At 41.6% G+C, this 21,812-nt stretch overlaps 1 protein-coding gene across 1 annotated transcript; it reads right to left on the bottom strand.

Annotated features, from left to right (window-relative positions):
• Nucleotides 1-196: 196 nt before the first annotated feature.
• Nucleotides 197-21,623, bottom strand: ankrd52a (ankyrin repeat domain 52a). The gene is made up of 28 exons (XM_071532307.1): nt 21,457-21,623; nt 20,781-20,864; nt 20,575-20,653; nt 20,305-20,375; nt 19,883-20,083; nt 19,648-19,735; nt 19,133-19,275; nt 18,674-18,886; nt 17,906-17,984; nt 17,683-17,797; nt 17,383-17,465; nt 17,155-17,272; nt 16,945-17,013; nt 16,590-16,730; nt 14,956-15,018; nt 14,673-14,784; nt 14,492-14,563; nt 14,180-14,381; nt 13,940-14,027; nt 13,657-13,774; nt 12,516-12,735; nt 12,316-12,403; nt 12,091-12,174; nt 11,669-11,814; nt 11,342-11,424; nt 10,998-11,080; nt 10,036-10,127; nt 197-9,834 (listed from the first exon to the last, which is right to left on the bottom strand). The coding sequence occupies exons 1-28, from the start codon at nt 21,481-21,483 to the stop codon at nt 9,563-9,565; spliced, it is 3,234 nt and encodes a 1,077-aa protein (XP_071388408.1). The 5' UTR covers nt 21,484-21,623; the 3' UTR covers nt 197-9,562.
• Nucleotides 21,624-21,812: the final 189 nt, after the last annotated feature.

Raw genomic sequence — 21,812 nt, 5'->3', positions numbered from 1 at the left:
CATTTTATAAAATAGATTCAGGTTTAATGTCACTAAATTCTCCTTTTTTTCTTTTAACGTCAGAAAGACAGATGCAGGTTTTTCCAAAACAGTGAATGATCTTATACATATTTAACATTTTTGTAACAAATTATCATTCACATGTTCACACAAAGGAATAACAAGGCAAAGTGCTTTCAGGATTGCATTGTCGAAAAAAAGAAAAAAGAAAAAAACAAACAAAAAAGAAATGAATGGCTTGAGGTTTAGGTGAGATAGTGGGGTGAAGGGGAAGTGGGCTGGTCCTGTCCTAGAGTAGGCATGGGGGCCCTGGTCAGAAAAACCTCAAACCTTTCACCTTTTCCTGTACCCCTTTGTAGTCAAATCAGATGTCAAGTGATGGGGCAGTGTGGAGACAGACACCTATGTAGCAGAATTTGGTTTGGAGTGGACAGATGAATTCGAAGGCATACGGCTCGAGGGGCTCAAACTCGCCCTCGTACAGAATAACAAATCCACCTCACATCTTCCTCATGACAACCTGTAGTATCAAGTCCAGCTGCAGAGCAATGGCTGACCCAGAACACATGAAGCTGTAAACGTTGAAATATACTGTAGTAGGGCTAGACAGGGACATATATGCACAAGAGGAAACTAAATAGATGGTAATTAAAAAAAAAAAGAAAATAAAAAGCCAATGTATGGTTATTCATTTCCTCTGGCCATGCATCACTGAATGTTAAAGGGGATGACGATCATCATAATCTGCATCATAACATTGTCTGGCTTCACATTCCAGTGGTATTTTGTTGTATAAATGCTTCTCATAAATATTTTTTTTTTCCACGTCAAATAGACATATACACGTACAGCACAACCAAGCACACTTCATTATGTATAACTACCATTGCTTATGATAAATCTGTATTCCCGTACTGTGAATAGATAACGTTTTATGTTAAAAACAGGTGGAGAGACAAACAATACTCAAGGCTGCAAAACAAGGAGGTAGGAGAAATGCTACTGAAAACAGCAAGTGATGCTAACATGATCGTTCACTTAAATTATTTAAGTATACATCAGGCTTCGGCTGGACTCCTTGAGCCGTGCGAGGACCACAGCTGCTGTCCCAGCCGACCGTTCAAGAGCAGCTTGACTCTGACAAGGATATGAGAGCAACTGTGACACTGGACTTTCACCCTGCTCTTCTAAAATTGTGTGAAATATCAATTCGACCAGACTTAGCCAAATTAAGCCATTCCACAAAATTGTTAAAAGATCAGGGTGAAAATCCAGCGGCAAGAATTTTCTATGAAGCTTTTTCGAATGATCTTGATGCTGAAAACTTGACTGAGACAGCAACTGTGGTGATTCACCGGCTGAAGAAACCTTGTACGGCCCATCTGGCCTTACAGAATTTGAATTGTGTCTTTGCCCTATATTCTTAGACTGGTCATATTTTAAATTGGCTAATTTCAACAGAGTAAGATCATTGGTCCTGTTGTCATCACAGGTCTAGAGACCATGCTGCTGGTGATGGCATTGACTCCTTTACACACAGTAGAATAGTATATTTGCAGATTTGTAAATGAGGTAATCAGCGTTAGGCTAAATAGGGAACCCTGTCATTGACACACACATGCCCACTCCATTCACCAGCAAAGCAAAAGAGATTTCTTTAACCAATGGGCCAGGATTGTGAAAAAAACTTTGGAATGTTGGGTGGACAAGCCAACTATTTTTTTTTTTTTTTCATTTTTTTTTTTTTTGTGAAGGTGCACTGTGAAACTGTTTGATTGTAACTCATCACTTGCCCTGATCCAGAGTCCTTCCACTCATGATAAGGGCTCCTTGGTATTTCCCCAGATAAGCCACTCAAAGTAAAACAGGCAACCCTTTATCTATCAACTATTATTATTATTATTTTTTAAAAATCTGCAATGAAGTAAGGCTGCCTCTGCGGCAGATCAATGCCTGCTTCAGTCCAGTTGTAAGAGGATTGTTAATAGCTAGTGAGTTGCAATAAGGGGGCAACATCTACAGTGAAGCTGAGTAAACATAAAAACATGAAGGGGACTAACACTAATAAAATGTCACAGAACATGCAGTATACATCCTTTCCTACGGTAGGCTATTCCTAATAGCACATTCAAGGGGGCTCCTAATGGGCAATTTCTCTGATATGGCTCTGCTTTAGAGTAATCAAGCTTAGTGTGAGACTACTTCCACTGTGGGCTCACAGAAAGAGCAAGTCGATAAGGTGCTCCATCAGAAGATTGCTGCCTTAGTTCACCTGCACAAAGACCTTGTGTCATTCAGTTCAATGGGTTTACCAATATACATTGGAAAGTGTTTTGAACATTGTTTTTTTTTTTCCTTCTTGCAAATACATTTTTTCCCAGACACATCCTCTGCTGGTGAAAACAAACGGCACTTTCAAGGGGAATGTTACTCTAAAACCACAATCACAGGACCTCCAAGTTAACAAATTCTGAGAACACATAGGCTATACAGTAGATATAAATCTCATGAGTTTCTTAACTGTACAAGCTTTAGGCTACACGCTGAAAAGGGAGGGACACATAGGAACCCTTAATGCTTAACATTGAAAACAAATATATTATAAGGCATTTCATAATTCCTTTTATCCGCATACTTCACTGACAGCAGGTCTAAATATTTTTGAGAAAACATTTCATTCAAGGAGGAAGAGGATGCATATACATCTACACATGCAAATGAACATGTCTATCAGCTATAAACCAGAATTCAAGGAATTAGGTCTAAAGTCCAAAGTACAATACCATCAAAGCCCATCCATAAGAAAAAAAAATGCACCTACTCAAATCTATCAGTCAGCTTGTGCACGGTCCTTTCTGAGCAGGCAGCTTTTAAAGTTGAATATTGATCACAGTTTTAAGAATGGAATATCACACACTCCACTATCAAACGCCACTTCTCTGAATACAAATAAGAGGACTCTTTAAATCCTTCATTTGCTCCAGAAGAGTGACTTTTGGTGTTAACAAAAAGGGCATATTAAATAATATTTTTCAACTGAGGAAGCAATGATAAACAAAAGGTTATTGCACTTTTATCTTTTGTCTATTTCAAACGAGGTCAGCTTGAGAGAAGATGATTCATGCCTTAATGCTGTAATAAGACAACAAATGTTACATCACTTCTATAGTATGATCACACTGTTATTAACACTGCACACAGCTACTACTGCAACCCTACTTTTAATCAGTCTACCCTAATAACACAAAACAATCTCCACAATCAATTTGCAACACAGTCACAACAAACAGTTTGCCTAAACGTAATCACTTTATCTTGTATGCATGTACCATATGATTTCACAACTTGGACTGCATCGTGAAATTACGAATCGTGTATGAATACCAAAGAGCTGAGAAGAACAATCAGAATTAATAAGCTCTGAAATTCGAGACAATTGTCTTTCTACAGTTAATGTGTTACTGACAATCAAACCTCATGTTTCCTGCACTCAAGAGGAGTCGGATGTTTTTCCTTACATGTATGCCTAAATCTTTACTAGGCTCCTCAACGCAACGGTGTTGGGAGCGCCATCTTAGCCCCGAGGTGCCATCTTTGGATTTGTGCTTTCATACTCTATTGTTCCCCACCCATCTAATGTTTGGTGTGCCCAGAATCGCATCAGTGTAATGTGCAGTTTATTTCGCCACCCTAAGGGAGCACTCGGTCACTGGAAACGCATCGTAAATGCAGACTATAACAGGAGGAATTATTTAGGCTTTTCTATCTCATATCACAAGGGGTTGAGAATATGCTCAGAAGGAATGTGAGCCTATCTACTGTAGTCTTGTACGTTCATTAGAATTTCTTTTTCCCATTATAAGGCTTCTGGGAAATACAAATGGAAGACCGTACCTTTCGGTAGTAACAAATAAAAGGCACCATGCCACCACTGTGCTGGATATTACACAGGTCCTATTGGTGGGGGGAAATAAATAACCAAGTGTTCAGGTGGGGAAGGCGGTCAAACTAGCATTAGTCATACAGTAAAAATGTATTGATTTAACTCGTAGAGGTAAAGTTATATAGCTACCTTCATCTCCCACTTTAAATTGGACTGTACCCATACCCTTATATGATTTGCACCGGATAATAGACTCATCTGCTGTGTATAACAAAGAGAAACACGTTGACATAGGATTACTATGCTTTTCTGTACTAAACGAGGGACTTGTGCATGTATAGGATCAACATGCATATATTGAAAACCACTCACACACACACTACAAGAGAGAAATCTACACTACTGGCATCAGGAAAAACAAGAACAAATCACAGAGGATCAATGTCAGCGTCATCACACAAAAGATCACTGATGAGGTAAAACCGCAGGTCCAATAAAAGTACAAGGTGCAGTTTACTGCCCCTTTATAAGGTAGGAAACATCAGACATCTGCCGACACTAATCTAACACTTCCGCGTAGATACATTTCTGATTTAGGCTGGTTTAAGCAGAGTTACACTACCCATGACAAGATGGATCAGAAGATTTTAACTCTTTGTTAGCATAACCGTACAAATTTTCTCGCAAGAATTTCCTTTCTCTCGGGTCATTTTTGAGGTACACCACTTTTATCCCCCCGTGTTACTTGGCTCTGGATAATGGACAAGCCAAAGTTGATTGTTTATCAGTGAATTCTGAACAATTCATTCACAGTGGCAAATATGGCAATATCCTAACCTCTCACAACAATCTCTGCACCATGGCAACCTTGAGCTATGTGCTACCTCAATTGATTTGTGTGCTTCCCGACACCCGTGGATGTCTGTAAGATCAAAATTAGCCAAAATTTTAGCAATCCAACCAAGCAGCATAACTCCACAGGTGATGCAACTTTATCAGGTACTGCCAGATATCATTTTCCTTTTCAGCTTTTAAGGCAAAAGGCTCAACAGTGGTTCAGAGAGTTGAATTGAAATTTGCCATATTATCAGCGTTACTTCAAGTAAGAACCGAGACATCCATTGAGGCAAATCAATTCCGTACTGTATATACCATGCTTTTGCGGACATCAAAAACTATTTTTTTTCCTGGTAACACACACATTATAAACCACCTTGTTATACAAACACACAACCTAGGGATTGCTTTGCCAATACCTAAAGGACTGACTATATTCTTCAAAGTATCCAATTAGAAAATAGATTTGTACCAACACCAAATTTTAACAGAATACTCGTATTTAATGACTACTATTCCATGCAAATGTTTTGTTCTATGTAATTTTACTTTTTTTTTTGCTTTTTTCTTGACTAATATAATTGGCGAAAAAGACATGCAGCTCCAAACACAAAACCGTAATAATCCTGACTAATTCTGAATAAGTTACTGACCAAGTAAATATGATTTGTGTCTAAAGGCAAATAAAGGTTTCTATGGCACTAAATGGGTGTAGCTTAGGTGCATCTTTGTCAAATATAGGCTATTAACGATTACGTGTGATCATATCTACTGTAGTCCTTTATTGTCTTTCTTGTTTTACTGTACTGTAAGGCAATCTCAATGGAATGGATGAACATGAACGTTAAATTCATCTGACCGCTTGTCCTCAGTTTACCTTGTAGGCTACGCTCCACACAAACACAGAGATATAAATTAAAAAAAAAAAAAAAAGAGCGATATTACACAATACTAGGCCTATACTCCGTTACTCAGAAATGCCAAAAACCTACCCAGACCCTCATCGCAGGAAGACTAATACACAAATAATATGTAGAGAATTAGGATATTTCATGCTACCTGTATAATTGTATCTATGCAAGACAAATGAAGAGCAATAGTTTAAAGTCAGGAGAAAGCAAATTGTCCTGCTCTAAATTGACCCTACATTCATTTCAGTCAGTAAATTCATGGCTCAGTTTTGAAGGTCAGACTGTAAACTGTTTGAACATATGCATAAATCCATTGCTGCTTTACTAAGAGGTTTTCCCCTTAACAAATTTTGGCAAATAGGCCTCATTTGTGACCAAAGATTCACACATCTAACCCGCATTTAAATCTTCCATTGGCATTTATGCTATGATTTACTGAATTGGCCTAAATGAATGGCAGTGCAATATTTGTGCTGCACACTATTACACACACTCTCTATTGCTACAATTGGACCTTTCATTGCTTTCCATTTCTGACTCCAGATATACTGTATATGCTCCATTTGTTTGATCCATTTTACATCAAAATTGTGATCTAGCTCCATGCACAAGCACTCATTTACCATTGGTACACACAAATAAAAAAGCATGTATAAGAATACTGTGATACAACAAAAGGATTCAGTTACAACTTGTATATTAGCAGGGGGGAATGGCTCCATTTACTGGTCAAATAAGGACATCACAAGAGAAAAATCCCTGCCCAAACTGACCTGTCCGACAGCACCTACAGATGGCAGAGGGAATATGTAGGCTATTTGGAGGAGCCTGAGGTTTTGGTTAAATCACTGGGCTGACTTAAAGTGATTTTACCACCGACTTAGGTCAGAACCTGCATTGTTAACAGTAGGTTAAGGTAATGTAATCTCATCACTTTGTTGGACCAGTTGCCCGGAAATAGATAACACAAAACGTCAGTGGGCAGTGGACACTGTCCCCAAGTGCTTATATACACTTTTTTTTGTCAATGATGCATTGTTAGAATACAATTTTGTTGCAGCCTTTGCTTGTCTTTTGCAACCCCTACCTTCCTGTATTCGGCAGCAAAACACATGCATGTAAACATAAGTACATACATTACATCTGCTCAATTTTACACACTTAGAACCTGAATGTACTAAAGTGCGAGCTTGACTATCTAATTAAGTGCTGTGGGGTGAGGGTTAAAAAGGAACTCTATATTGCGGACCATCCCATCAAAAAATGCCTAGATCATTTTCCTCTTGAGATCTCCGATTTGATTAATAAGTTTTGCCTGCTGCTTCAACACAGATCCTGAGACTACAAAAATGTACCTACCCCTAAAACAGATCAGAAAAATCACACTACAAATCCCTTTGTTCCACAAACCAATTTGACCAGGAGAACAAAGGCTGGGGGTCACCTATTAGTTACATTTCAATTCAGTCAGTTATGGAGGTCAATTGAAATGCCAACTACAAAGCAAGACTTCTAAAACACTAACTCAGTGAATTCACTGCTCTGAAATGGAGTTAATGTCAATCTTAAGAATATCCAATAAAATACTATCACATGAAAGCCTGTTCGCAGGGGTATTTAATGACATACCTAGTCTAGGTCCTCATCTCTCATCCAGTCAAACTTCAACTAATGCGTGCAATTGTGCCATTTCATTACGAGTCGATATGAAATTATCATGCCAATGAAAATGATCTGAATCAGTGTAATTCAACCATCAGCAGATGGTAAAAAGACAGAATGGCATAGTAATAACATCTAGATTTAAGTCACAAAAAGCTCTAGTGGTCCAATACAATCATCTTTAGTATGCTTAGTACCAGACATGGGATGAAGAGACAACAAAAGGAACACCAAAAGCACAAGTATTTGGATTTTTGCTATTCCTGAAATCTAAACAACAGGTATTGGCCTAAGCAAAGTTCCCTCTCCATTTCCTCTTAGCCCTATATGCTTCTAGAAGGGTTATAAATTCTCCCTGGTCATTCGTGATGCCGGGACACATAAGGTATTATATGCCCGTCAAACATTTGTTTTTCACTAGATACTCTGGTGCAACTGTGGTTCAATGTTGTTGCTAAGCTATCAAATGGGTGGAAAGATAATCAGTCTCAGAGCTTGTCATACTCTGCCATTAAGCATTCCAACTGAAATGATGTGTTACGGAAGGCATGGGTCAAAAGGCATTTCATGAGATGCCATAAAGGCAATCCAGTGCATTTGTGTTGACACTGACAGTAAAATGCCCGGCACACACAGAGCCATTCGTTGAGTCTTTAGATAATTTTTCATGAACTAATAAAAAGAAAAAAAAAAAATCAAAAACATTCCAGGGAAACAAAAGCCCTTGTGACAGTGATTGTCTATTCAATAACGTTAAAAAAAAAAAGGCCAAAAAAGAAAATATTGCTTGAAAACTACCTAATAAAAATAGCAGAGAATATCTTTTCAAACTGATCAGAGTTGACCACCAGAAAGTTGAGACACAAGCTATTAGATGTTTAAGACTAGTTCACCAGCTCCAACAAATACTCCGTTAGTAAGAGCTTGTTAAAACCACAACGCTGATGGCCGGTTCAACTTCGGAAACACAAAGAACAGAACGACATGAGCGCCTAAAAACCAACCGCTCTCCTTCGATAATTAGGCCTTTCTAATTGTGAAATCTTTTGCAAAAACACTGTTAAGTAAAGAGATGGGAAATAAATTGAAATGGCTTGTTCATTTATGTGCTCAGATATATGATGCTTTGATGAGGTGTTGTTGGCAGATATTACTAGTAAAGCCTTCATCTAGAAATAAACAAGGCCTCAGTCAGTCATTATCCTACAATAGTTCTCTAGTCCTACAGAGAGAGAACGTTAGGCCTACGGACCCTGGGTGAAGATGAAGCAGCTGCTAAACGAGTTGACGAGGTATATCAAGATCTATTGTCTTTCTCTATACAGTACAGTTCATCTCAAATAAATAATTTATAGCCATAGTAGTGTTGATCAACTTTGGTCATAACTTATATGCTTAGAAACATTCTAGCTTAACAAACACTTATTTAGCATCTTTAAAACATTAGGTCGGCATTGAGAACAAATCGATGTTAAAATGCCAACCCAAACATGGCCGTCCTTTGTAAGGAGACGTGCTTACGTATTCAGCAGCATTACCAAATTATCTTGTGTTAAAATGCCAAACAATTCTAGGCCGTACATTTAAAGTACACTATGGAAATAACATCTTTGTGACCCTTTTCCAAATTTCGGATTGTACTGTAGTACACTAGCATTGCACTCTAAAGCAAAATTTAGATTTTCCCTTGTATGGTTCCTTCATAAAAATCTAGGCTAACGGACTAAAAAAAAACAAAAAAAACAAAAAAAACATCAAACAAACAAAAAAACTCTTTGATCATTCTTTTGGGAAGGCTGTGCGTTCCTCTACAAGGTCACCACAACTGATCAAAGATGATATGATTTTAAATACTGAATGATATGGAGAGAAAGAGAGACAGAGATACAGAGGTTTTCATGCTATTAGCTGTCAGTTATATAATTATGCCAACATGATTTTAAAGGGTTCAATGATTTGGGAATGGCCAGATTGCAAGCGTCCGTTTTGGACGCCATACTTCATTTGAGTGACCTTGTAGAGCAATCAGCCTCTAAGTATTGAGCACTACTAGGAGATGGAGGAATGGGATCTAATTGCATATTAGGTTTGACTGCACCTCAAGAGAAGACCAAACACACTCACGCACACACACAGACGCACAAACACATACATACATAGAGAACAGACATGTGGGTGGGTGCTCTCCTGGTCCTCTGGGCCGTGTTAAAGGGAGTCGCCCCCTGGTGGTGATGATGGTGATAGCAGCTGACTGAGGGGGCAGACGACCTCACTCAGACAGACACCCGTCCAGGCCGACCGGCGCGCCGTGGCGGTCTTTGACGTAGCCGTTGTGGAGGCCGCCGCTGGGCAGGGGGGCGCAGGCAGCAGTGATGCCGCAGTGCTTCAGCAAGTTGAGACCTGGGGAGGGGGAGACGGTGGGAGAGGAGCAGGAGCAGGAGGAAGGGTCCCGCTGGGGGAAAGGCTTCATGGTAGAGAGGATCAGAGCCAGGCAGTCAGCCACGTCCTTGTTGGGAGCACAGGCCAGGGCTGGGGTGTGGCCTGAGGAATGGACAGCACACATTCACATCAACTGACAAAAACAGGTTTCCAGGATTCAACTTCATGTGCAAATTAGAAAAAGGTCATTAACTTTTTGAGGATTCTACACTGTATCACTGCAGTACATACTTTAACTCAGTACTTCATCTGTAACCACAGTGGATAGGCTGAAGTGGCTAACAGAACTTGGCCACGCCTCACCTTCCTCGTCCACAGCCAGCACGGTGGCTCCTCTACTCAGCAGGGCCTGCACCACCGTAGCCAGGCCGTTACGAGCTGCAAGATGGAGGGGCCTGCAGGACACCAAGGGAACGTTTGAGAGACTGCTGGCAGAATCACTGTACACAAGCAAATTTCAAATTCGAACATTTATTTATCATACCGTAAAACTTCCAATAATGACTGGTTCTCGAATAGTCAAGGAGTGTTGTCTGTATGCATAAATAACAGTTTGTCCCAAATAAATTCATGCAATATTTATAGCCAAAAGTATCATTAAAATGACTAAAATATCACAAAATATATCTCCAAAAAGAGATGTTGCATGTGGTAGATCATAATTACATCTGGATGGATACTGGCGTGAAAGCCTTAAAATTTATTAGGCAAACATAACTCTGCTGCTTGGATTGCTATACAGTATTGTTCCCGTTTGTTAGTTAAAACACGAAAGAGAGGATTTGCTTTGGCGTTGTTTTTTCATTTCATTCCATTTTGATGAATTGATGCTTTGTTTACAACTCTGATGTCCGGTATGTTCTGTATGGGTAGCCTACTGGTATCTCACCAATAATACATCACATTTTTTGATAAAGTAGTTAATTGTTTTGTGTGATTATTTCAGCCACATATTCATTATCATTGAACCAGCCGTAGTAGTATCTGACATCAGTTGTCTATACCAGTAATATTTTCAGGCTATAGGCCCAAAAAGGCAATTGTATAAATTTGAGTAGCACAATTCTTTACAGAATACCAGTAAGTTCTATCACTTTTTGGCATGCTGGGGACTCTGGACAAATAATGGCCTGTCTCTAATAAAGGCCTCTATTGTTGAGGTAGATAAAGGCCCCAGCCATCATTGGAAGTTTGACAGTGTTCTACGAATAACATTCTTTGTCCCATTTTTTATTGTTCGTTCAAAAAATGCTCTACATTCTCACATTTGCAGTGCACTGTTGGTGGCGTTTATCAGAGTGGGATTGTGGATCTCCCCCAGAATCAGCAGGGCGCACATCTCATGAGCCTGAGGAAGAAATAAAGAAGACGGTAACAAGATGCATGTGTGTTTGTCCATTGGAGATACCTACGCACTCAAAGCAAGTGTTTTTACTACTTTACACACCACTGGTAGTTTTTACATGAAAATAAATCCTAGCTTATTAATGACAAATTATGGCTGCTGAAGTATTGTTTTTCCTAGTTTCCGAGTTACATGGTGGCAGTGTGCGGCACACCACAGTGAATCTGTGACTTTAGGATCATTGTGAGTAATATCAGTGTTTACCTTGCTGCAGGCCAGGTGCAGGGCAGTGTTCCTGTTGTCATCCAGCAGTGTCAGGTCAGCCTTGGCTCGGTGAAGAAGAATGGCTGCACAACACAAACACATAATAATAATTACCTTCTGCAACTCTATCTGGAAGTCAAGACTCACCACTACAACAATAACATCAGTACAATTAATGAACACCAAATGCTAGGTTTGGTGTAGTATTGTTTTGTATAACTTAGTGTCTTCAAGTTTGTTAAATGCATTGACTGTGTCTGATTTTCTAAGCCCGTTTGTCATAGGCGGCCATTTACAAAACTGCATGCTCTCTCTGGGCAGACTTACCCACGGTGCCGCTCTGTCCCTTGTCGGCGGCAACCATCAAAGCAGAGCGTCCAGTTTTGTCCACTGCATTGATCTCTGTCCCATGGCGAAGCACCAGCTGAAGCCCCGCCACATCCTCAGCAAACGCAGCAGCATGGAGCGGGGTCCTACAGGCAGAGACAGAGACAGTCCAACGACTTATGAGCTCAGGGTTACAGCTTCAGAGGCTTTGCTTAGTCTGTTAAGCTTTAAGTACAACGCACTACGCTTTCATCGTTAAACATTTGCATAGACTGGAGAAGATAGAAGGGATGCAAGCAATGAGCAAAAAAAATGCTATCTTGTCTATATCTATCCAATTATTATGGATCTTTAGATAACAAGGGTTGTTTCTGAAGGACAGTTGTTCCTGTTCAAAGTGTCCTCATGTTCTGTAGCCTCACCTTCCTTTGGCATCTCTGGTGTTAATCATGTGGACCCCAGCACATTCCAGCAGCCTCTCAGCAGCACCGCTGTGGCCGTTCATCCTGCAAGCAACACGATTGAGTTAGTCAATGACAAAAGCACTTTGTCACTTAATCCAAGAAAATGTGTGGTGTGTTTTTTTGTGTTACTTTTGACACATTGGGGCACGAGATGAGAGCCTGTGCCGAGTTCGTAGTACTCACAGAGCACAGTGCAGTGGGGTGAAAGGGTTTCCCTCTTCGTGGGTAAATGTTTTATGTTCAAGTAAAACCTCCAAACAGTCTTCATGCCCTGAGAACAGATGGACACATATTCAGCATAACAGACAACAGATTTTACATTTATCAATTACAACATATAGGATTGGGGGTTAGCCATTTCCGGACGATCAAACTGAGCAAACCTTTGTAAGCGGCCCAGTGTAATGGGGTGTATTGTTTGTTGTCCAGCAGTTTATCTTGGGGGTCACTGGCCACGGCGGCCTGCACCACACTGGCCAGGATCTCGGTGTGGCCTCTGGATGCGGCGTAGTGCAGCGGTGTGCTACCCTGGGCGTCCCGACACAGTGCAGAAGCTTTGTGCTCCAGCAGGGCCGTCACACAGTCATCACGGCCCAACACCGCCTAGACGACAAAACAAAACGCCGTGATGAGGCTATACAGATACAGCTGCAAATAACGGTGACAACTTGGATTGGGAAGAATTAATATAATAAAGCCTTTTCTATTTTACAGATATGTCCTTTTTCTTTACATTTCGCCGTTATATATTCTAGGGGCACAGGAATATTTGCTACATCTATTGTTGAGGCGCTGTTGCTTTGACCTTGTCTTGTACATGTATTGTAAAATCTAGAATGTCAATGTCTGAAATTCTTGTCTTTCCCAAATTCTTGTCTTTTCAACTGATGTCATATTATAACAGGTGCTCTGGCGCATTATAGGGACTTGGGCGGAGGAGTGTGGTGTGGGGATATGCATGATTGGATTGAGTGAAACTACACTGACTTTAAAAACTCCACCTGTTAACACCAAAGTGCTGCGCGCAGTGTTGTTGTAACTAAAAGAATTGCTGAAGAAAATATTTAATTCACGCATCTACTTAGCCACAACAGTTAGAAAATCACAGAGCTACTTCGTGGTATGTGGATGTACAGCGCAGCAGCCTAGAGCTGGCTCATCCTTATGTGAATTCTACCGTACTGCCTGGTGTACAAGCGCACACTGTATTTCCCTTATGTCGTTTGTCATTGGTGTAGTATTATGCAGGGCTCTGTACAGCATAAAGAGTGCATACTATTGCACACTGTAAAAAGCGTTACACATGAACGAAAGGACACACAGAGCCCAGCTCTAATACAAGTGCTCCCGAACACCAAATAATGGAATTATTAGAACGGAACATGCATTTTACTGATCAACGTAACATTTTAAGCAGATGAAACTGTAAATCACATTGGTTTTGTTTGAGTTTTTTGGCATAGCTGAGGCCCTGCTATTCAGAATAATTTTGAGGGTACAGCCATGATGGTGTTTTTGACTCACCCCTCTGTGCAAAGCTGTGCTGCCCCTCTTGTCCTTGGCGTCTGGCAAGGCACCCTTCTCCAGCAGGAGGTGGACACAGTCAGTGTGACCTCCCAAAACAGCTAGCATCAGAGGGGTCCTGGAATAAAAATAGAAGAGTGTTTTTTTCCACTGATTGGGCAGATTGGATTTTGAAAACATTTTTTAAAATAAAAACTTTTTCAAAGCTGAATGTAAAACTGAAGACAGCCTTTTCAGTTAAAGACTTATAATAGTAATAGTTGACATAAAGAGAACCACTTACTGGCCAAATGTGTCTGCGACATTGGTGAGATCCCCCTCCTCCCCATAATCAATCATCATGAGCAGGCAGTCTGTGTGACCATTGGCAGCTGGTATGAAACAAAGAACAAAAACGGAGGAAAAAAAAAATCAGGACGGGGTATTTTCACTTTTGCTGTAACACAAAATGGACTCTATTCATGTGGATAATATTTGAAACCCCATGCCATGCTTTGAGATATTCCAGCAGAGAGCAGCATACCTGCAACATGAATTGGAGTCCACATGGAGTGGTTGTCATTGAGGAGACAGGAGGCCCCCTGAGCCAACAGGACCTCCACGCAGCGGGCATAGCCTCTCTGGGCAGCTAAGTAGAGCACAGAGCGCCCTGCAGCATCTTGCACATCCACATAGGCTGCAGTCTCTGTCAGCACACGCAACGCCTGCCAGTGGCCCTTATCAGCCTGGGGGAACAGGGGAAGGCGGTCACTACTCTGCACACAGCAAACGTTAAGAGGGCGATTATACCGGCCAATGTTGAGCCAGAGACTTGGGGAAATGTAAAAACACTTACAGCAAGATGCAGCGGACTGACTGGAATACTGCTCTCTATGTCTCCTAGTGCATTAAAGGACATCTCCAGGAGCTAAAAATAAACCAAGAGGTTAGATCAGTGCAAGTTGTGACAGCTGACTGATGAATGCATGCGCCGAGTTGAGTTTTGAGGTAATCTGAGGTGAAAAAGGAGCACGCACCAGCTCCAGGTTCTGTTTGTTGCCGTGGTAAGCTGCATAGTGAACAGCACTGTAACCCTTTGAGTTGACCATCGATGGATCAGCACCATTGTCCAAAAGATGCTCCAAGCAGCTGTTATTCAAACAATGAAGAAAACACAAAATGTAGAGAACTGTGCCATGTCACCTTAGGACACAACTGTTATCCAAAGGCATATTTTATATCAATGTATCAAATTTTAAAGCATGAATCACATAAGTCATGATCAGATGGAGGAGAGGATAGATGGGTAAAAAAACTCACAAGTAGGACTCCTTCGCCTCATCCTCTTCACTCTGATGGCTCCCAGAAAAATGACGATCAACTCTGAAAAAGTAACGAATGATTTTGATCATCCAACCACTAGAACGGAAGGGTTGTGCTACAACCCAGGTTTTACGAATCAGCTACACTGCCGACACTTCTTGAAGTTCTTGTCAGCCATGTTAGCCGAGGTTGCTACACAGTGTTAGCTAATGTAGCTAGCAGGTGGTGGTGGGTGGATGGACGAGCAACGACCAGTCTTCAGTAGTAAAAGTAATAGTGAAAAAGGTGGTTGTGTTCTCGCCGCTCTCATCGAAGGCTTGAGCCGTCCAAAGATGAGCCGTGAGGCGAAAACGATGTAGCAAGATGCTAAAAGGTGTAAATAAAGCTGTATGCAGCGGTGGCTGAATACAGCAAGAATGACGTTGTCAGGCAGAGCAGTGCATATTATAGCCTAAGGGGTGGGACAATACGTGTCATGGTATAAAGTACCATTCACTGTCTGCCTTTCCTTGGCCAAGATAGGACGTGGGTGGTTATAATTTTACATGTAACTTATTCAGTGGTGCTGTCTGGAGACAGGTTATAAGTAAGAACTCGAGTTCAAAGTGAAGTAAAACCTTTTAATGCCTGGATAAATACATTACCCTTAATTAGAAAGCAAGTGCTCAGGGCACCTTGGGTTGCCAGAAACTTTTCACTTCAGTCAGGCTGATTGAGAATAATCAGATTAAGAATGTGTCTATGTTAACATCTTAATTCAATGGCATACTTTTGATGAAGTTCATAATAACAAGTGCAGCACTGTAATATTCTTGACATTGTTGGGACATATTTACGCTATCATCTACGAGACACTGTTTAGAGTTTTCCAGTTCCGGCACTTGGACAAGATATCCCAACATGGCAAGGTGTTTATTACAGCTAGTATCTTCATTTACATCCAGACTTTACCCCTTGCTAGTTTACAGGTGAGAGGTAAAGGTTAGTTTCAGTTAACTAGACACAAATTTAACCACAGTTTATTACCTCGGGGAAATGACTGACGTTAATTGTAGCCCATAAAAAAAAAGGTAACTGATGAAGCAACTGTTGCCATATGTGAAACTGCATCAAAAGAGTAACGGAACACAGCTTCACAACAGGCATGCAAACTACTTCATCAAATTATCATCAGAGGAAAGATGATCGTTCAGTTATTATGTGAATGTAAACACAGAATGATTTGAGTATGTACCTTGATATTCTGTGATCATTTGCATTAATTACATTTTTAATTCCTCCTTGTAATTACTGAGTATTTCCCCAGGTATGGGAAAACTTTAAGTGTATGTATACAACATAGACATACAAAACCAGACAGACAGGTAAGGGCAAGAAGATTTTATAGCCTATATTTTTGTTCGCCAACTACAGTGGGTGGTAAATTGCCAGCCACTTTGACCGTTTTTTCTCGCCAATTTTTCTTATTATTATTTGAAGGAACTCCAAATGATGGTTGATTACCTGCTAATGTTAGACTAAGTTAGCAGCCACAGACAACATTTACCAGAATTTGACTGGTGGCTAGTGTTACCTTCCCACCCTGGGTGAGAGAGAACACAGAAAGAGAGAGAACAGAGAAATGGTCCAACCTGCAGAAGGCTTGTGAGGCGGCAGAGTAGTGCAGGGGAGTACAGCCTGTCTGGTCAGGCTCGTTGACCTCAGCGCCAGCGCTCACCAGGGTCACAGTGCACTGGTACCTCCCATTAGCAGCCGCATAGTGCAACGGTGTCCTACGAGGGAGAAACAAGGGGAGAGAATACACAGTAATGAAAAATCTCAGACCCAGAATATTAATTTCTATGAAGTGCCTGGAGAACAAAATTTCAATCAGTTGCATTGGCTAGCAATTTGTCGATACAGCATCAGTAGGCTTACCAGCCAAATGAAAAACACAGACAGGGTTATTCGATGATGCAAATCTATTCAAGATGGCAGCAAACTCACCTTCCCATTTTGTCCCTCTTATTCAAGTCGGTACCACTACTTAAGAGCAAGTTCAGACATTCAACATTTCTGTAAAGAAAGATGACAAAGGGAAGGAAATTAAACCCGGGGTAAAAGAAATGGCAGTTCCAGGATGCATACATCATGTGATACTGGGGCACTTGTTTGTCAGTTGAACAGTCCAGTTCCAGAGGAGACTGTGTGGCTTACCCTCCAGAGGCAGCAGCGTGTAGACAGGTCCTCCCAAAGTTGTCAGGGGTGTTTATGTCAAACCCAGCCGATAGTACATGCTCCTTACTCATAGATGAAACTATACTATACAGCTGACCTGTAGGGGAATGAGGAAATAATTGGCGGTGATGGCTATGTCAAAGTGTATATAAACACAGAGATTGAAGATTGAATACATTTGCACACATCCATGGCACAAACACAAACCTGAGGAGAGTAACTTGCGACAACAGTCTGAAAACCCGTAGAGCACAGCTAAGTGCAAGGGGAACATTCCGTGGATCCCACGTCTGGAAAGGCAAGAAAGACACATAAACACCATCTTAGAAACCAAGCAGTCATCTTGTCAATATCTAAAAGCTTAAATCTGCTTAACACTAACTGTCTTATAGCATGGTACTAATATATGAATGCTTCATTTCACAAGGCGCTGCGCTTTAATGTGCTTTTATAACCTGGTGGCACCACTACATTCATCAGCTATACCACTTAAGGCATTTCCCCTACCTGGCCGTGTCTGCTCCGTTGGTCATCAGAGTGCTGATCAGCAGTTCGTGGCCGTACTTAGCAGCAACGTGGAGAGGGGTATTGCCATACTTATCCACACAATCAATCTCCCCACCTGATGGAAAGTAGGGAGGAGGAAGTGAATCAAAGAGCCATTAGGAGGAGAGACAAGCCTGTAATAACATATCCTTACAAGTCAATCAGGCAGCACTGTCATGGTTACCATTTTGGATGAGGATCTGAGAGCGTGTGAAGCGTCCATGAATGGCTGCCATGTGCAGGGGGCTCTTCCCTTCTTTACTCTGGAGAGGGTAAAGAAAACCAGAGTATAAAATCATAGTATTTCCTCTAAAATATAGAGATTATTATAATAGAATTACATTTCACTGAGTAATGACTCAGACTTTTTTGAAAGAGCTCTGGAAAACTACTACAACCAACAAAGGCAGGCATAACTCAGCATTTCAATTTACAACGATAATCCTGATTATTTTGCTAAATATTGTGATCACAATTATTAATCACAATTATATATATACACTTTTTTCAGTGTAGTATTTCTCAAAGTAGCAGCAGCTAGAAAGTCTTGTTTTCACTCTTACTGTCTAACTGTTGTCCTTATTTACACAACTCAAACAGAAAGTACACAGGTGAAGCAATAGGTCTCACTTCCACCTACTTCCGTCTTTACTGAAAATATTGTTAGGCAGACTAGACTGCTTCTCTTCTGGCTAGGAGTCAATGAGAGTCTCTCACAAATATCTTTTTATCTGTGAGAGGCTTATTTGATTGTAATGTTTAAGGTCTTGCTAAGCTACTGACAGCAGCATAAGATTCAGATGTGTCTTTAAATAAGTAAAAACTGATTCTGTTTATCAGGTGCTCCCATTTTGCGCACGCGTAGTATGGCAATATTGTAATTTCAGACATTTGAACACATGTTCGAGATGAATGTTTATAAAGATGTTTCAATTTGGGACACATTTCATACCTGCTGGTTGACGTCTGCCCCATTGTTGACCAGCAGCTCCAGGCAGAGGGCACCGTTGGTGGAGACGGCGGCCAGATGCAGAGGGGTGTAGCCGCTCTTGTTGGGCTGGTTAACGTTAGCCCCGTGGTTCACCAGCTCGGTAGCCACAGCCTCCTGCCCCATGTAACACGCCACGTGGAGCGCAGTGTTTCCAAAGCCATTGGGCTCATCGATCTGGCACAGCAAAACACACACAACACGATTCAAGATCGGACTGAACAGAGTCTGAAAAGAAGTCTGGAATTTTAAAATATAGCGTCCTCTGATCAGATTTCAACTGTACGCGATTCAAAAACTATTGGTTACATTTTATCCAAAGTTAAGACATTTAACAGTAAAAATCAGACAGTAGAGCAGTCTACTTCAGCTACTTTATATCTATATTAATGTTTTTCACAAAATGTTTACAGAATCACTCACCTCTGTCCCCAGCCTCAGAAGGTACTTAACAATTTCGATGTGACCACTTGCAGCTGCAGCATGGAGAGGCGTGTAGCCCTGTTTATCCTTGCAGCTCTTGTCAGCGCTGCGAGACACCAGCAACTTCACTACCTCCACATGCCCTACAGAAGAAACCACAATGGAAGAAAACACTTTAATATTGTGATTAACATATTGCTCTTTTTGGGAAGCACAACAAGCAGCCAGCGTTCCTTGTGTGTTTTCTATTTTATAAAGCGATAATGGTTACAGATAGGGGGATTTTAGTACATGAGGTACCACCACTGGTGGCATCAAACTCCAGACCCCACAGTGGGATTCATACATGGAGTCTAGACTCTCCTGTCCCAAGACGGTGGCACAAGGACTCTCACCATGTTACTGCTTCTCCCTCAAATCACACTTGTGCCATAAACAATAAGGGCTTTAACTACCATTTCAATGAGTATCCTATTGTGCTGTGCAGAACTGAACAGAAACTGAAACCTGCTTACCCAAGTAGGCTGCACAATGGATGGGCTGCCTCTCCTTCTTATCGATGGCACTCAGGTTGGCCCCTTTGTTCAGCAGCAGCTTCACCATCTATAACAAACAAACAAAAAATATGTGTTTGTATTTTGCAAAATAAGTCATGGAGTGCATTTGTCCCAACTATCTCAGACAGAATCATAACTATATTGACTCTGCATCTTCACAGCAAAACTGCACTACTGTTCCACCCTCTCTCACCTCCTGGAACCCGCTCTGAGCAGCGTGGTGCAGGGCAGTTCTGCCGGTGCGATCTGCCATGTTCAGGTTGCTCAGCTGGGTTAGCAGGGCCTCGGCGCAGCGCGTGCCGCGGTTGGCAGCGGCCACGTGCAGCGGTGTCTGCCAGAACTTGTCTCGTGCATTCGCCTCTGCTCCGCGCCGCAGCAGCAGACCCACTGCCCTCTGGGGACGAAGAAGCAATCAAAAGGGCTTAAAAAATATATTTTCCATCTGCGGGTTTTCTACATTTCCTGCGGTGCAGCGTTTTCATTGCATAAAGCTAAATGGAATCAATAACCCACCATGTATGAATAGATAATAGAATCACAGGGGGAAACTATCTGATTGAGCCATCATTAGAGTCTTTGGAAAGCACAAGGAGATTAGTAACATTTATAGCTTACTTCGTTCCGGGAAGCAGCCGCCCTGTGCAATGGGGTCAACCACACATGGTCTTTAGCATTTACACTGGCACCTGTCAGACAAAGAGATCATACATGTTAGGAGGTCACAAGAACAACTCATCAAGTGAAACAGCATCCTGTTGCACAGTGAACTGATAAATCTGCTGGGGTGGTGACCATGTAAGAACAGTCCACCACATTTCTGTAGGTTACAGATGGGACGCTTAATCCTTCACACTTAAGTACCAAGAATGCATGCAGCTCACTCACCTGATTCAATGAGGAGGTCCATTATATGGACGTCACCCACACAGGCAGCAGCATGAAGCGGCGTACGGCGCTCTTGGTCCTGTGGGATAAAGATATGCAGGATCAATCAATGGTGACATTTAATTTGCATGTTCAACGGATATTACAGGGTCCACCCCGCCAATGATTCTTACTAAATTTGCAAAGTAGAAGCACTTCGTACTTACCAGTGCATTGACATCCTCCTTTTTGTGCAATAATAATTGGACTTCTTCAGCATTACGATTGAAGATGGCCTGGACCAGAGGAGGCTGCAATACAGAAATGTCTGTTAACACTACGCTAACGTTGCATGAAATGCACTCCGAAGCGAAGGCACGGATTTTCTTCCATCTATACAGCTGGACGGGATACGTTTTAACGTATAACTATAAACTGCTAAAAGAATATTAACTACTTGGTATGGCTAAGAACATTTTTTTCATATTGGGTGCGTTTACTGTGAGTGAATGCGATACATGTTTCCTTCCAGCTAATAGACGGAGCCCTAGCTGCGGCCTACATCAGGGCCCTTGTCTGGCTGTTAGCTAACGTCGTCAGCTAGTCGAACGGCTCTGGCTAAATCTGCTATGAAGCTGGCCCTGTCCCAGACCAGGGCCTAAACATGAGCAGGACGGACAGACACAACGTCTACCGTCCCAACATCGTCGATCGCAATGACTAATATATTTACAGTGCCAATAACGAATATCTACACTAAAATAAGCAATAATCAGAAATTGGCTAGTAGCATAAAACAAACCGTTGCACGAAAAAATCATATATGCTGCGCACAAGAGCAGTTATTTACCAGCAAATAGACTACGCCACAGCACAGACACGGAGCGCTTTCTTTCAACCCACCTGGTCTGCAATGTTGAGTACTCCCATCTCCCAAACTCAGCCAGGACGGAGCTCCTTCATGAGGATAAAACTGCGAGGTATATTGCGGTGCGCTACTGTATCCACTTTTTCAGACTACACCCATAACTGGTTGCAAACAGAATTGCGGGCTGGATCTGTCACTGTTGTTGTCCGTATCCAATGTCTGGTCTGACGATGTTGGCTACGACTGTACTGGTCCGCCTACAGGCGTGGCGGTCTGTTTTCGCCTTGTCCGGTGCAATGGCGCCGCCATGTGGTAGCACTAGGAAAAGAAAGTCAGATTTCTACAGAAAATATGCAGGGTGTGCTGCCTTTAAGTGCTGTTGGAAAAATTA

Source organism: Centroberyx affinis, unplaced genomic scaffold (genome assembly GCF_046629955.1).
Source record: "Centroberyx affinis isolate AG114_WGS23_722 - 3 ecotype Tasmania unplaced genomic scaffold, CSIRO-AGI_Caff_v1 ptg002184l_1, whole genome shotgun sequence".
Lineage (NCBI taxonomy): Eukaryota > Metazoa > Chordata > Actinopteri > Beryciformes > Berycidae > Centroberyx > Centroberyx affinis.
This window is presented reverse-complemented; position numbering and strand designations above follow the sequence as displayed.